This window comes from Cervus elaphus, chromosome 28, assembly GCF_910594005.1.
Source record: "Cervus elaphus chromosome 28, mCerEla1.1, whole genome shotgun sequence".
Lineage (NCBI taxonomy): Eukaryota > Metazoa > Chordata > Mammalia > Artiodactyla > Cervidae > Cervus > Cervus elaphus.
The window spans coordinates 34,678,799-34,694,459 of NC_057842.1; the positions used below are offsets into that span (position 1 = coordinate 34,678,799).

At 39.9% G+C, this 15,661-nt stretch overlaps 1 protein-coding gene across 2 annotated transcripts in view; it reads left to right on the plus strand.

Annotated features, from left to right (window-relative positions):
• Positions 1-15,661, plus strand: part of CEP85L (centrosomal protein 85 like) — a 141,913-nt gene that overhangs the window by 3,491 nt on the left and 122,761 nt on the right. Inside the window, exon 1 of one of the 2 annotated variants that reach the window (XM_043890509.1) lies at positions 7,197-7,418. The exons of the other annotated variant lie outside the window; for it this stretch is intronic. Within the exon in view, the coding sequence (XP_043746444.1) occupies positions 7,346-7,418 (73 nt within the window). The 5' untranslated portion in view covers positions 7,197-7,345. Of the gene's footprint in view, positions 1-7,196; positions 7,419-15,661 lie in introns of those variants that run through there. 2 annotated transcript variants of the gene reach the window in all.

Below are 15,661 nucleotides of genomic sequence, written 5' to 3' on the forward strand. Positions count from 1 at the left end.
TGAATTTCTCTACTGTCTCACCTCTGTAATCTTAAACTCTATATGCTACCTGTTCACTATAACACCCTATCTTTCCACTGTTCATCCCCTTAGTCTCGTTATATCTGTTCTTTGCTTTTGTGTGAAACTTTCACTCCCCTACTCCCTCCACCTTCTCTAAACATTTCACCCTCTCTTGACATCACTGCTTTCTCCAGGTAGGCTAGACCCAGTTCCTCATCACTTCATCCATTCTCCAGCCAATATCCTTAAATTCTCTGCCCCCTTTTCTCTTAGTGCCCACAATGCAAAACCATGTTTATCCATCTGCCTTCTTTATTCCTATACTTAAGCTGATGGCCACAGCTAAAGAAAATCATACAATAATACAGATTAATGTCACATAGTTTCTAGTCTTGGCTGAACCCTAAACACTGTACAGAAATCCTATAATTAGATTCTTCCTTCTCATATGGCACCTGAAGGAAAAATCTTATAATTTTTGTTTTGCAACATGTTAGCAAACATAATGGGGAAAAGTTCCTTAGGGTAGATCTGAATTCTACCTTTACAGCTTGTGTGAACTTATTTAACTCCTTCGGGTCTTTTCCCCTCCATCTTTAAAATGGAGCTATTATTAGCTGCTGATGACATTGTTTACAGGATTACATAAAATATTTAACCAGTTTAGTGAAAATTCTCAAATCATTAAGAATACAGACCCTAAGGTTTTTCCCCCACTAACTGACCAACTGTATTCTACTGAAAACCCCTCTTTCCACTAAGGACACCCCAATCCAATTTCATAACATTTGGACATTTTAAGTTATTAAACCAGTCCTCTTCTCCATTGGTGTAGCTTAGGTAGGAAACTGTGTGTGCCTTTAATGAAGGCATGATCAGCTTTCTTGAACTCCACAATTTCCTCCTTCCACTTAACATTTGGTGTCTGAAAAGGAAGACAGAGAGAGAATTTGTTTCTTCATACACTGTCAAGGTTGCTGTCCCACTTTCATTGTAAATGACCTTGAATCTTTTCTATAGGCTCAGGATGACCAGGTAGTGACTGTAATAATTTCCACCGACAAAGAGGTCAGTTATAAGCAGTTCAAGTAAACATTGATGGTCCCTGGGAGACTAAACTTTATCTTTTGGCTTAATTTAATCCTTTCCAGTTCACCTCCCACCCAAAGGACCACTCCATTATTCAAGTGATCTACATCTTACCTACTTTCTCATTAGCCATCACAACCCAACTCTGGAGCCAAAGGTATAGGTAAGATTCATTTTCTGTTGTTGTTCAGTTGCTCAGTCATGTTTGACTCTTTATGACCCCACGGACTGCAGTATGCCAGGCTTCCCTGTCCTTCATCATCTCCTGGAGCTTGCTCAAACTCATGTCCATTGAGTCAGTGATGCCATCCAACCATTTTGTCCTCGGTCATCCCCTTCTCCTCCTGTCTTCAGTCTTTCCCAGCATCAGAGTCTTTTCTAATGAGTCAGTTCTTCGCATCACGTGGCGAAAGCATTGGAGCTTCAGCTTCAGCATCAGTCCTTCCACTGAATATTCGGGACTGATTTCCTTTAGGATTGACTGGTTTGATCTCTTTGCAGTCTGAGGGACTCTCAGGAGTCTTCTCCATTTTCCTGTATCTCTAAGGAATCAAGGACTTGAGATGAGGTGTCTTCACCCTCTTGGCCTGGCTACACCACCCAGCCACCTCTTCCTAATCTCCCTTCTGCTATTTTGGTAGTATTGGGCAGAGACAAGAAATCCAGCAGCTGAGCAAACATCACATGGGAAGTTCAGGGAATCAGAACCTAGAATGAAGTCTTCTGTGAACTTGGACCCAAAGAATTTGGTAAATGTTTTTCAGAAGTGCATCATTTCACCATAACCTGAAATTATTAGTAACCCCAAAGGGTCAGGAAAAGCTATCAATCAGTACTTTACAGTATTCTGAGATATCATTCTGATACAAAGTATTATCTATAACTAACCTCACTGTACCCATCAATGCTAGTTTTTTCTTGGTGGGGAATATCAGGACTCCATCTCTAGATTGTATGTCTTGTCACTAATATAGGGTGCATACGTGCATTGTTCTAAGCATGCTACAAGTATTAACTCATTTAATACCCACAAATGTCCTATTAGGTAGTTACTATTGTCATCCACAAATTAAAGATAAGGAAACTGATCCAGGGGAGGGGTAAAAAAAAAAAAAAAAAAAAAGAAAAAAAAAAAAAAAGGAAACTGATCCACAGACAGGTTAATTAACCTACATCTCTTCTATTCACTTTTGTATTGTTGTTGTTGAGTCCTAAGTCATGTCTGACTCTTTGTGACCCCATGGACTGCAGATGCCAGAGAACAGAACTCCTCTGTTCTCCACTATCTCCTGGAGTTCGCTCAAATTCATGTCCATTGAGTTGGTGATGATATCTAACCATTTCATCCTCTGTCATCCCCTTCTCTTCCTGCCTTCAATCTTTCTCAGCATCAGGGTCTTTTCCAATGAGTCAGCTCTTCACATCAGGTGGCCAAAGTATTGGAGTTTCAGCTTGAGCATCAGTTCTTTGTATAGTCAAATGCATTTGCTAGGAATCCAATTGCAATTTTCAAACCGATCATCAAGTGAAAAAGTTTCTGAGCTTTCTTTTTTTCATTATTTTAAATGATTATTTGAGATTACAACAACTCATAATAAATCTAGTAACTTGTCATTTTTGTGATCTGGAAGAAGTTATATATCATAGTCCTTGTTACACCTTTGATACACCAGAAGTATCTGTTCCTTGGAATTTTTCAGACTTCATCCACAAAGTTCCTATCAAGTGACAACTGCTCTTTAGGAACTCTTTCAATTGTTATTGGTTGGTTTAGTTTTTCTACATTTTGTTGGTTTTGATATTTTATATTTATATTTTCATTCATATTGATATTTATATTTTGTAACATTACACTCTCCTGAGGTTGCCTATATTATGTACCATATGTTTTCCTAATTTTAAAATATCACATATCCATTGTTATATCACTTCTCTGTTCACTGGTTGGTGTTTGCTCAATATGATAAATTTATATAAGAAAAATACATGTAAGATAGTTTAAACTTAATGAGTTTAGAGATTCATACCCAAAGAATTTAAGATTTATGAATGCAACATATATTTTTATTGTCAAATAAAGTCTTTTTAATGCAATATTTCAAATGAGGAGTTTAATACCAATCTGACAGTAACTTTTTAGTACTATTTTCCTCTTTTTAAAGTCCTCTCTCAAAACATTAAATATGCAAATTTCACCTAAGTAACTGTATATATACACATATACACACACACACAAGCATATACAGTCACTATTTTCATTACTTGTATTACCTCTACTAAGAAAAATTACTAAAATATTGAAGTTCAATAATAAATGTCTTGGGCTTCCCAGGTGACTCCGTGGTAAAGAATCCACCTTCCAGTGCAGGAGATGCTGGAGATGTGGATTTGCTCCCTGAGTTGGGAAGATCCCCTGAAGGAGGAAATGGCAACCCACTGAAGTATTCTTGCTGGGATTATCTCGTGTACAGAGGAGCCTGGAGGGCTATAGTCCACTGGGTTGCAAACCGGCTGAGCAAGCAAGCAAATAATGTCAGAATGTGTATTAATAGGATTTTCCTAATGGTCTTCACATACTGTCACAGTGAAACAAAAACATGCTGATTTATCACATCGGCCTTAGTAATGGATAGGTAGTCCTCAGTCTCTCGATCTTGTGCTATGATTAATCTTGATCATTTGGAAAACCATGGATACTGGGTGTATCACAGATGTGACTGGAAATCTCAATTCAGTATATGGTTGACCCTTGAAAAACCAGGTTTGAACTGTGTGGTATGGCTTATATGTAGATTTTTTTCAACAGTAAATATTGCAGTACTACAGAATCTTCAGTTGGTTGAATCCTTGGATGCCAAAACATAGATACTGAGGAGTTGGAGATGAGGATTCAGGGCGACTATATTTTATACTTGGAAATGCCTACTGTGCAGAGGGTAGGTGCCCCCTAACCCTTGTGTTGTTTAAAGATCAACTGTATATTCATAATGTGTATGATTTTTTAAAAATGGTGGTTACAGTTTACTTCATATACATAACATTTTTAGTATTTCAATTATTTTAATTGCATTAGCTTTCTATCCTGTCAAGTTTAATTAGTAGGAACACAAAAAATTTATCCTTGGTGGTGCCAACTGCCGAAATAGCAACATGTTTTTCTATTTTCTATTTCTATTTCTATTTAGTACAGAGCACTCTGTACTAAGTATTGAAATATTTTACATAGTCTTAGCTTCACACTTTTTTTGGTGTATGTAGTGGCATGCCTTTCAATTTGATAAAAACATAGAAGAACTGAGTAAATTATTTTTTAAAAACACTGCTTAGAATTGAGTGGAAGTTGGCAGAGTTTTAGAATAACAGTAAGTATATATTAACTCAAAAAGGACTGAGATATATTTGTAATAGTTCATACATGTCTTAGATCTGTATAAAAAAAGTTTGGTATTTAATAAATGCTGTACCTAATATGAGAATATAGTAACTATAAATCATGTAAAAAGGAATACTTTCATATAATTCTATAGCTTCTGATAATTCATGTTAGAATTTACTTTTTTAGATTTCTTTTTAAGCCCATAGTATTCAAGTGTCATATTACATGGGTTAATGCACATTTAAATCACAGAAAGGAAACAATTGCATTCTTTTTTTCATATTTCTATCACTCTAGCCTTAGAAACAGTTGACCCTTGATCAACTGTTTTGCAGAAATAAGTGGAACTCTACCTGTGGGAGACTAAATGTAAAACTGCAATCAGATAAATTACAAAACACCTAGATATAATTTAACCTCTAAAATTTTTAGGCAGAAAAAGCAAGAGAATTCCAGAATAGCTTCTACTTCTGTTTTATTGACTATGATAAAGCCTTTGTGTAGGTCACAACAAACTGTGGAAAATTCTTAAAGAGACAGGAATACCAGACCATCTTACCTGGCTCCTGAAAAATCTGTATGCAGGTCAAGAAGCAACATTTAGAGCCAGACATGGAACAACAGACTGGTTCCAAGTTGGAAAAGAAGTACATCAAGGCTGTGTATTGTCACCTTGCTTATTTAACTTATATGCAGAGTACATCATGTGAAATGCCAGGCTGGATGAAGCCCAAGCTGGAATCAAGATTGCCAGGAGAAATATCAATAACCTCAGATATGTACAGGACACCACCCTTATGTAGAAAGTGAAGAGGAACTAAAGAACCTCTTGATGAAAGTGAAAGAGGAGAGCGAAAAAGTTGGTTTAAAACTCAACATTCAAAAAACGAATATTATGGCATCTGATCCCACCACTTCATGGCAAATAGACTGGGAAACAATGGAAACAGTGAGACTTTATTTTCTTGGGCTCCAAAATCATTGCAGATGGTGACTGCAGCCATGAAATTAAAAGATGTTTACTCCTTTGGGAAAAAAGCTATGACCAACCTAGACAGCATATTAAAAAGCAGAGACATTACTAACAAGGATCTGTCTAGTCAAAGCTATGGTTTTTCCAGTAGTCATGTATGGATGTGAGAGTTGGACTATAAGAAGTCTGAGCACTGAAGAACTGATGTTTTTGAACTGTGGTGTTGGAGAAGACTCCTGAGAGTCCATTGGACTGCAAGGAGATCCAACCAGTCCATCCTAAAGGAGAACAGTCCTGAGTATTCATTGGAAGCACTGATGCTGAAGCTCCAATACTTTGACTCATTAGAAAAGATCCTGATACTGTTAAAGATTGAAGGTAGGAGGAAAAGGGCGTGACAGAGGACAAGATGGTCAGATGGCATCACCGACTCAATGGACACGAATTTGAGCAAGCTCTGGAAGATGGTGAAAGACAGGGAAGCCTGGCATGCTGCTGTCCATGGAGTCACAAAGAGTCGGACACGACTGAGACTGTATTCAGTAACTTAACTGAATACAAACATGAGGGCTTTGTTAACATCCACAACAGGAAAAAGCATCACTGTAGTCAAACCTTGTTAAGGGTTAGCAACCTGCTTTCCGGTTTACCCGATTCATCAGCCAGGTCCAGAGCTCACTTCCTTCTACAGTGCTCAACCAGTATTTATTAAATGCACTATTTTAAGGGTTATAAATATTGCCGATGAAAAGGAAGATTTAAAGAGGATGCTGCACCTTTTGGTCCTTCCTCAGGATGCCTACTCTTGCACTCTGGGTTCAGGTGAAGGGTGGAATCTGACCAGGCAGAGGAGGAACGTGAAGGTGTAGTTGCCCTCCCATTACATACTTTGGTGTCATTTTGACTCCTGATTGCTTATCTGAAACACTAAGCTACTAGATTAAAATTGACAGCCCCTTCCTGAACCCCCTGGTACCTATTTACCTCGGGTCTTTTTTCCTGCTTTTTTCTGCACTGGTCTCCGTGTTGTAGATATTTTGGTACCTTCTCCCCTTCTCAATTTCGGTTGTAAATTGAGGAAAATGACCTCTTTATTATCCTCCACAATGATCAATAAACGATGCTTATAGAATGCATGATGACAACTTTAATTCCAACCCCAAATGAGGTGAAGTCCCTCAACCCTCTTTTACCACAAGCAGTCTTGATGTGACGGCAGGTCTTCCAAGCCTTTTTCTGAAAGGTGCCCCGGAGGGCCTGAGGGATTAACCAACGGAGCGGGGAACCTCAGGACAAGTCCAAGACAAGTCCCCGGGCCAAGTTCCGCCCTTTCCTCATCGCACGGAGCGCTGGGATGGGAAAAGTGGGATACAGCAGGTATGTCGGACTGACTATTCGCCAACAGCTGAGCAAAAGGGTTTGAGGGTACCCACCTGGAACGGCCCGCAGGCCCCGCCCCGCGCCGCGCACGCCTTTTGTAAGCGCACTAAGCCCCGCCCCCTCCAGGCCCCGCCCCTGCCCGGCTCCGGCTCGGGCTCGGGCTCCGGGATCGGAGGGGGTGGAGAGAAACCGCAGCTGCAACTTCGTCTGGAGCCTCACAGCCTGGGCTCCGCCGGGGACCGAGCCGCCGCCACCGCGGAGCCGCTGCTTCCCTGGCCCGGGCCTCAGCACAGCTGGGCAGACCATGGCAGCCGCCGCCGCCGCCGCCGCGGCGAATCCGGCCCCTGCGCCCCCTTCCCGTCGCTGAGCGGCCGTTGCTCAGCCCACTCGCTCGCCCCGCCTCGCGGGTGCCGCCGCAGCCCAGGCTCCTCACAAGTTTCCGCCGCCGAAGCAGAAGGCAAAGGCAGCGGAGGACGGGTGTGGGGAATCGGGAGCCCCCGGCCCACTCGGCACTCCCGCCCGCGATGTGGGGGCGCTTCCTGGCTCCGGAGGCCGGCGGCCGGGACAGCCCCGGCGAGGCCCGCAGCTTCCCAGCGGGTAAGTAACGGGACAGGCCGCCGGCCGGGTTGGGGGTCGCGGCCGACCGCGGCGCCTTGGGGACCCCGCCGCCGCCGCCGCCGCTCCCCTCCCTCCTCCGGCCTGGCTTCCCGCTAGCCGCGCGCCCGCCCTCCCGCCAGCCCGGTTTCCTCCCGGCTGTCGACAGCCAGCCGGGCGGGCTGACATCTGGCTGCCCGCCTCCCCTGCCGGATCCGTCCGGCATCGCGGCGCGCCGGCCAGGCGCGGCTCGGTGTCCCGGCCGCTCCTCGTCGGGCCTCAGCCCCGGCACCCCAACTTACAGCTCGCTTGGGCCTCCTCAGATTGGGCTTTGTTGTGCGTCCGCCTCCCTTTTTTCTCGGGTGGGGTGTGGGGACGTGGGTAGCGGGGCTCCCGGAGATCCGGGCGGGAAGGTCGCTGCGACCGTGCTGCAGCGGCGGCGGCGCGGCGCGCGCCACGGGCGCCGGGATCTGCTGCGGGCGCCGGGATCTGCTGCAGCCGCGCCCGCAGACCCTACTGGAGGGCGCGTTTTGGGGTAGGAGGAGGCTGGGGATGTCTCGCCTGCTGGTGCCCGCCCAGGGGTCCATCTCCTCACTGAAACCTGGTCATCGCCCAGCAGTTCTCTCTGGAGGACACGTCCTGCCAAAGCCAGTCGATCTTTGAACAAGAGGGGCTGTTAATCCGTTTGCCTGTTCCTGGCCTTTTCTGGGAAAATTTGGGGTTTGCCGCGTTGGGTGTGTGAAGGGAACTGTTTTGTAATGCAGAGCCATTTCATGCCTGCATGCATTGAAAGTTGTGTAGGAGCCACCACATTAGAATAAATCGTCCCCTGATTAGGAATGTAAAAAATAAGACTTGGTTATCTGACATTGACAAGTTACATGATGTTGGCTGTTTTTTTTCAGGCGCTTTAATTTAATCTTAATTGTATTTTGAACCACCTACCTCCCCTCCCCGCGCCCCAGAAGCTGCAAGTTATATGGATCATTTATCCAGAAAAAGCCGCCTTATGTACACACACAAAAATTTTCCTGCAACTCCAGGTGCTTCTAGGACTCCTCTGTTAAGTAACCTTGTCACACAAAATGTTTGAGCTCTACTTGTGTAACTGACATTTTGGTATACATTTTCAAGGCGATTTGCAAACAAAATAGAAAAACGTTTGGAAGTTTTTTTTTGTTGGTAGTATTTTTGCTATTTAAAAAAATATCAGACACAAACTCAGATTTCTGTTAAAATTTCAAACAATGCAGTTCTGTGATACTTTAGAAATTTGTGATGTGATTTTTTTTTAGACATAATTTTCTCAGGTTTATTGAGGGTGTAATTGACATTTAGAAATTGTAATATACTTAATATGTGCAACTTGGTTTTGATATATACATGTGTATATACGCATTGTGAAATGATCTCCATAGTCAAACTAGTTGACCTATCCATCACCTCATAGTTACAATTCTTTTGTGTGTCATGTGTTTGGTGAGAAAACTTTAAGATTTACCGTCTTAACACGTTTCAAGCATATAATAATACCCTGATAACTGTAGTGGCATAGTGTACATTAGGTCTAGACTTAGATAAACTTTCAAATTCAGAGTGAGATTTGAAATTGTTCTCTTAAATTTGGTCCTGCAATGCTAGGCATGAGTTTAGTTAAAAAAAAAGTAGGAAATTATTTTCTCTATAATGTATATCATTTTTCCTAAGAGTAGAAGATAGGAGTTGAGAAGTTTCTGATGCTCATTGGGTATTTACAATTCTGCAATCACAGTAACTTCAGTCAGTGAGCAGGCACTTCATTATCCCCAGAGGCTGGAGGGAGTGGTTTCAATTTATCTGTTCATGTCAGAAGCCATCTGTAATATCTTTGCAAACTAACCTCTTAAAATTATTTGTTATAATAACATGTTTGAAGGTATAATATCACCCAAGCGTTGTATCCATTTATTCCATTGTTTTTTATGGAGAAGAAAACATCATAGTGTTTAGAAATTGTTAATTAACTGAAGAAGGGACTTGGAGGTTATATTGCAGTCTCTAAACCTTTGCTGTGGCAAAGAATATAGTGGAAGAAGATGCTTTATAAATACTATCCAAATTTAGTAAATTCGAACACTATATCTTTACAACATATTTATTTTATCTAATCTTTGACAGTATCTTACCTTTGGTAAGTCAGGGCATGTCTTTTCAATATAATTTTTCTTCAGCTGTATGCTAAGAATAGATTACTTTTACAGAATAGTAATGTAATTATTTATGTTTATTCTCTCAAGTAAAGCAAACCTTTAAAATTATTTTTGTAGCTTAATTTATACATCATTTGTAAAACGTAAGTGTGGTTTCTTTAGCAAATGAGCAGGTGGTGAAGGTCAAAATAATGACCTCTGAGTGGGTTCATGTGGAACCAGAACCAGTCTTCTGATTGAATTTATTAGCAATCATTTTGGTTTTGAGGGCCAGTATTAAGACAGGGATAGATAAATAATTTCTAGTATTTAAATAAGTTTGTCTCAATATGGGGGTTAATCCTAGATGTCCAGAAACTAGTTTGTTTATACAGTTATGTAACTAGACTAATCTGCCTGCTAGTATAGGAGACACAGGTTCGATCCCTGGGTCCAGAAGATCCCCTGTAGAAAGAAATGGCAACCCACTCCAGTATTCTTGCCTAGGAGATCCCATGGACAGAGGAGCCTGATGGGCTACAGTCCGTGGGGTTGCGAAGAGTTGGACACAACAACTAAACAACAGACAACTAAACTAGACTAAAGAGAAAACCAAAGATAATATAGAACCAGTTCTAAAAAATTGGAGAAAACTTTCTTTTTAAGGTAATGGCAATTAAAACAAGTAGGAATAATTAGTGGGATTTAATTTTGCCTTGGCTTTATCTGCAGTTTTTCAGCTTTACCAAGATAACTGTTACAAATGAAAATGAAATGAGTATTTTCTTATATTCGCATGCAAAGATCAAGCAAAAGTGCCCCTCTCCCTCTTTTTGATTGGCAAGTGTGGTTAGAAAGCTAATTTTATTTTCCTTTGCCCGCTTTTTATTTTATTTTTTTCAAACTTTCAACTTTTTTTTTTTGCTCTGGGATATAGCCGATTAACAATGTTGTGGTAGTTTCAGGTGAATGGCGAAGGGATTCAGCCATACATACACATGTATCCATTCTTCCCCAAACCCCCTCCCATCCAGACTGGCACATAACACTGAGTCGAGTTCCATTAGCTATACAATAGGTCCTTTTGGGTTATCCAGTTTGAATATATAGAAAACTTAATTTTAAGTAGAACGTGTGTTATGTTTTTTTATGATTTGGTTGAGTGTATTTAAGAATACTCCATTATTCAAAACGTGTAATAGTTTCAAAGTTGGATGAAAGATGGATGTATTTCCCTTAGGTTTTAAACATCTAGTGTGATATGGTGATATTTTGAGTACTTGCACTTAGTTATATTGAATTTGTTGCTTTCTATAAATCATACTTTCAAAATATTAATATATTTAATCCTTAAAACGTTTGGAGGTAGGATATGACAGTTTTAAAGTATGCTAGAATTAAAATGTTATAGAAAATACTTACACGATCTGAAGAAGTGTCATTTGTTCAAGTGCCTCAAGCCTTCAGTGCCTCACTGCCTTTCCCTAGTTGATGCCTGGCTATAAGGTGTTTAGTGATGTCATAATGATGGTGGTAGTAACTGGTTTGATTATGTCAAAAACTAAGGCTTTCTGTGGTTTTGAATTAAATGAACCCAAAAATACAATGATACCAATGAAACATAACTCTTCTGCCTAAACTCAGTTGAGCATGTTCTTTTATAATAGGCTTTCAGGGATGAGTGGTTAATCTCAGCTTTAGTAATGACTTTGTGAAATGAACCTGATTATTACTGATAGCTTCTTGGCTTGATGAAGGTGGTAAACTAATCTGAGGCCAGGCAATAAATGGTGAGTTGACAGCCTCTGTTGTGAATGTTTCTGTATGTTGAGAACAGAAGGTATTTTACAGTCTCAAGTTTCCTGACAGGATCAGATGTGTCCGTGTGTACTCTGAGAAGATGAAATGAAGGCTCTCAGATTTTACTGCGTTTTATCTTAATTAGTTCCCTCAAATTCTATATTAAAAGTGAATAAGGCAGTCATTTAGATAACTTCTAAAGCTATAATGAGATGCTAATTATTATTATTACTTTAAGGATATGTATATTTACACTGGCAAAATAGTATTCTACAGAGTGGAATTTATTGTATAAGGTCATTTTAAGAATGGGGATGATCAACATAAAAGAACATCAAATTGCTCTTCATACTAATATTTTGCTTGCGCTTTCTATTTTTCTTTAATTAAAAAAAATCCATTGTTGTTACCTTGCATAGTGCTTGGCACATACATAACTACTTGGTAAATGTGAGTCATTCTTTCAGTATGTATTGTGTGGTAGGGATTGTACTGGCCTCTGGGAGTACAACATTGAACAAGAAAATTCCCAGCTCTAAGGGAACTTATGTGCTAGTAGGGAGGAAACAGTTTGTAAGTGAACCAACAACACGATAATTCAGCTAATGTTAAGTACTGCGAAGAAAAGGGAGCTGAGTGAGATGACACAGGATGGGTGGATCTGGGTAGACAAGGCCTCTCTGAGGAGGTAACATTGCTCTGAGACCTGAGTGATGAGAAGGAGGCAGGCACATGAGGGCAGGAGTGTTCAGGCAGAGGGTAAACAAACAGCTCCAGGGTGGAAATGAATTTGGGGAGTTTGAAGAATATCAGTGAGTCTGGAGCATAGTGACCAGGGATATGAGGTGAGGGAGTCCTGTAAGAATTTGTAAGAATTTTAGGTTCTATGTGAGGGGAAGGCAGTTGTGGGTGGTTAGGGAGATGCCTGTTCATTCTCTCACTTACCACATTGAGTGCTACTGCAAGGCAGACCTTGTTTTTTGTTCTACGTACTGGGGAGATGAAGCAGACACTCACTATCCTTGGTGTTGATAGGTCACTCCTGGCTGTTTTGTGGGGGGAGGAAGTTGTGGTGGGATGGGGAAAAGATTGGTAGTGGAGAAACTGGTTAATAGGTCATTGCAGTGATTGGGTGAAAGATGATAGTTTGGATTAGAGTGGTAAGAGTGGGCTGGAGAGAACAGAATGAGTCTGGAATATACTTGAGAAATAGAGCTAACAGGATTTACTGATGGTTTGGAGGTGGCAAATGAAGAAAAGAGGAATCACAGATGAAGTCTTACTGGTGGCTCCAGTAATTGTAATGGATGGTAGTGGCATTTCATAAGGTGGGTAAGGTGGGGAAGGTGAGGAAGGAAGTGGAATTAAGAGTTCTGTTTTAGGCCTGGATGGAGTTTGAGATGTGTTTTAGAGGTTCAGGTGAGATGTTGGGCATAGAAGTCTGGATCTCAGTGGGGAGGTGGGAGGGCTGGAGGTAGAGAGTTTGAACATGGTGTTTAAACACGATCACGTAGAGTATCCAGAAGACAGCCAAGGTTAACGTTTTCTAGCCAGGTAAAGGAAGAAGATCCATCCAAAGAGAGACCGTGAAGGAGCCGCCACCAGTGAGGTGGGAATGAAACCTGGAGAGTATAATGTTCCAGAGCAGAGGAGACTGAAGGAAGGAGTCAGAAGAGTCAGAAATTAACCTTCGGAAGAGTCAGAGTCGCATGCTTCCAAGAGGCCAAGTAAGATGTGACAGAGAGACAGATCAGTGCCACTGCCTAGTTTCAGAGATTTAAAAATTTTAGACTAGTAGGGATTAAAGATCCTCTAATCCAATCAGCCCGTTTTATTGGATTTATAGGATTGGTGCTTAGAAGGTGTTTGGGTGCTTTCTTGGCCCTTACCACTTAATCAAGCTAGGGTGACCAACTGTTTGGGTTTGCCTGGGACATTCAGTTTTGAAACTAGGGCTAGTGTCTCCTGGGACTCCTCACACTGAACAGTGGCTGAATCTTGACTATAGGATTCTGCCTAGGGCATCTGACTTGGGTAAAGTTTTAAATTACTTTAAAGAGATTTTAAATTACTTTAAAGAGAGTAGATTTAAGATCAGGAACTTTGTTTTATGCCCTCTTTACATAGTAGATGTCTTCATTGCTTTATTGATGCTGTTTGAATACTCAAGTTCAGAATTCTGAAGTGAACTCTCGTTTTTAACTAACCTTCTGAAAGAATGGGATGAAAAACCTCCTCATAGACTACATGGACTACATATCATGTAAAGTTTTAAGTTTTTTATGAGGTGGTTTTACTGTCGTATAGAGGCAGAGATTGTGTGTTTATTGATCACAGTCAATGTACATTGCTTTATCATGACATTCCTGACGCTTTTTTGAAGCTTTTTCATTAATTCTGAACATCCTACCTCATTTTAAGAATAATGTACTGAGAAGTTTGACTGGAAATAAAGTTTTTAAATTTGGGGGTGTTATTTTATAAATTTTCCCAAAACTTTATTTTGGAGTGTTTTGAAACTGACGTTCTGTTTTAGTTTTGGCTCTTAAGTATTGGAAAATTAAAGGCTGATTGAGAAATAATGAGCTTACTCTGCTTTCATTGGAGACCAGTGACTATATGAATTTTCATTAGGTCTAGCAACTTTACTTAACAGTGTTTATTTTTACTGGGACTTTTATTTCTTCCTGGGTGCTGATGATCCTTCTTAAGTTTGGACTTAATTTGCTACCATGTAGAATATTTTCTCTATTAATTCATATTATGAAATAGTTGCATTCAAAGACAGAGGTAAACCCCTCTGGAATACCACTTGTTATACTCCCTCCTGTTTATAGTGGTTTTATTAAAAAACCTCATACTAGTTTTTAATCATACCTATTTTTTTCCAGGCTATAGATAGAAACAAAGGCTTTTTGAGAGACTAAATTAATTATGTGGCCTTCATTCCAAATAGCTCCGAAAATACTGTTTTGAATACAGCATTTCATGTAACCAGAATATAAGATAGGATATCTGTGACCTATCCACATATGAAATCAACAAGCACATGATTTTTTTCATATAGATAGTCTTACCTATTACTGGTTGCTATCTTAACCCTCCTGGGTTCCTTGTCTTATATGATTAGAATGTTACTGGTTTGGATTCACACTTTTTATGTGAAAGGTGAACCACTTATTTATTCATCTGATCTTGGCCTTATTGAGTTAATTTTAACCTCAGCTTGAACCAACCTAGTTTAAAACTCTTCCTTATTATACTCAAATTGAAAATAAGAAAATTTTAGAATCACATTTGAAGACTATATAGTGTTATAACTTTGGTGGTAATGTTTTTTAAAATTAGTTTTATTAATTTTAGTGCTAGTACTATTAATAGTTTTAATAATAATAGTTAATAACTTCCAGATATCATTTTTATATTTAGAATGCAAAGAATACTAGCTGTTAATTACTTAAACTTCAATTTATTGAAATCCTGAAATGCAAGAAAGCCAATTAACTTAGATTGAGGTGGATTTTTTCCCCCCAGTTTGATTGAGATGTAATTGATATGTAACATTGTATTAGTTTAAGGTATACAATATAGCGATTTGAAATATATATATATTGCAAAATTATTACCATAGTAAGCTTAGTTAACATCCATCATCACACATATTAATAGTTTTTTTTCCCTTGTGATGAGAACTTTTAAGATTTACTCTCTTATTAACTTTCAAATATACAGTATGGTATTGTTAAATATAGTCACAAAGCTGTACATTGTATCCCCAAACTTATTTATCTTATACCTGGAAATTTCTGCTTTTTTACCACCTTCTTCCTTTTCTCCCACCCTCCCACTCCCTGCTCCTGGAAGCCACCAGTCTGTTGCCTGTCTTTATGAGTTTTGTTTTGATTCTGTGTCTAAATGAGATTATACAGCATTTGTCTTTCTCTGGGTATTTGACTTAGTGTGATGTTCTCAAGGTCCATTCACCTTGCAACAAATGGCAGGATTTTCTTCTTTTTGTGGCTGAATAATATTCCATTCTGTACACACACAGTTTCTTTAGTCATTCATCTGTTGATGGACCCTTAAGTAGTTTCTATGTTTTGGCTATTATAAATAATACAGCAGTGAACAGGGTGGGGGTGGAGTGAGGGATGTAGATATTAATATCTCTTTGAGATACTGATTTTGTTTTCTTTGGATATATACCCAGAAGTGTGGGTTGCTGGATCATATGATAGTTCTATTTTTAGTTTCAGTATAGGGAGCCTCCATACTTTC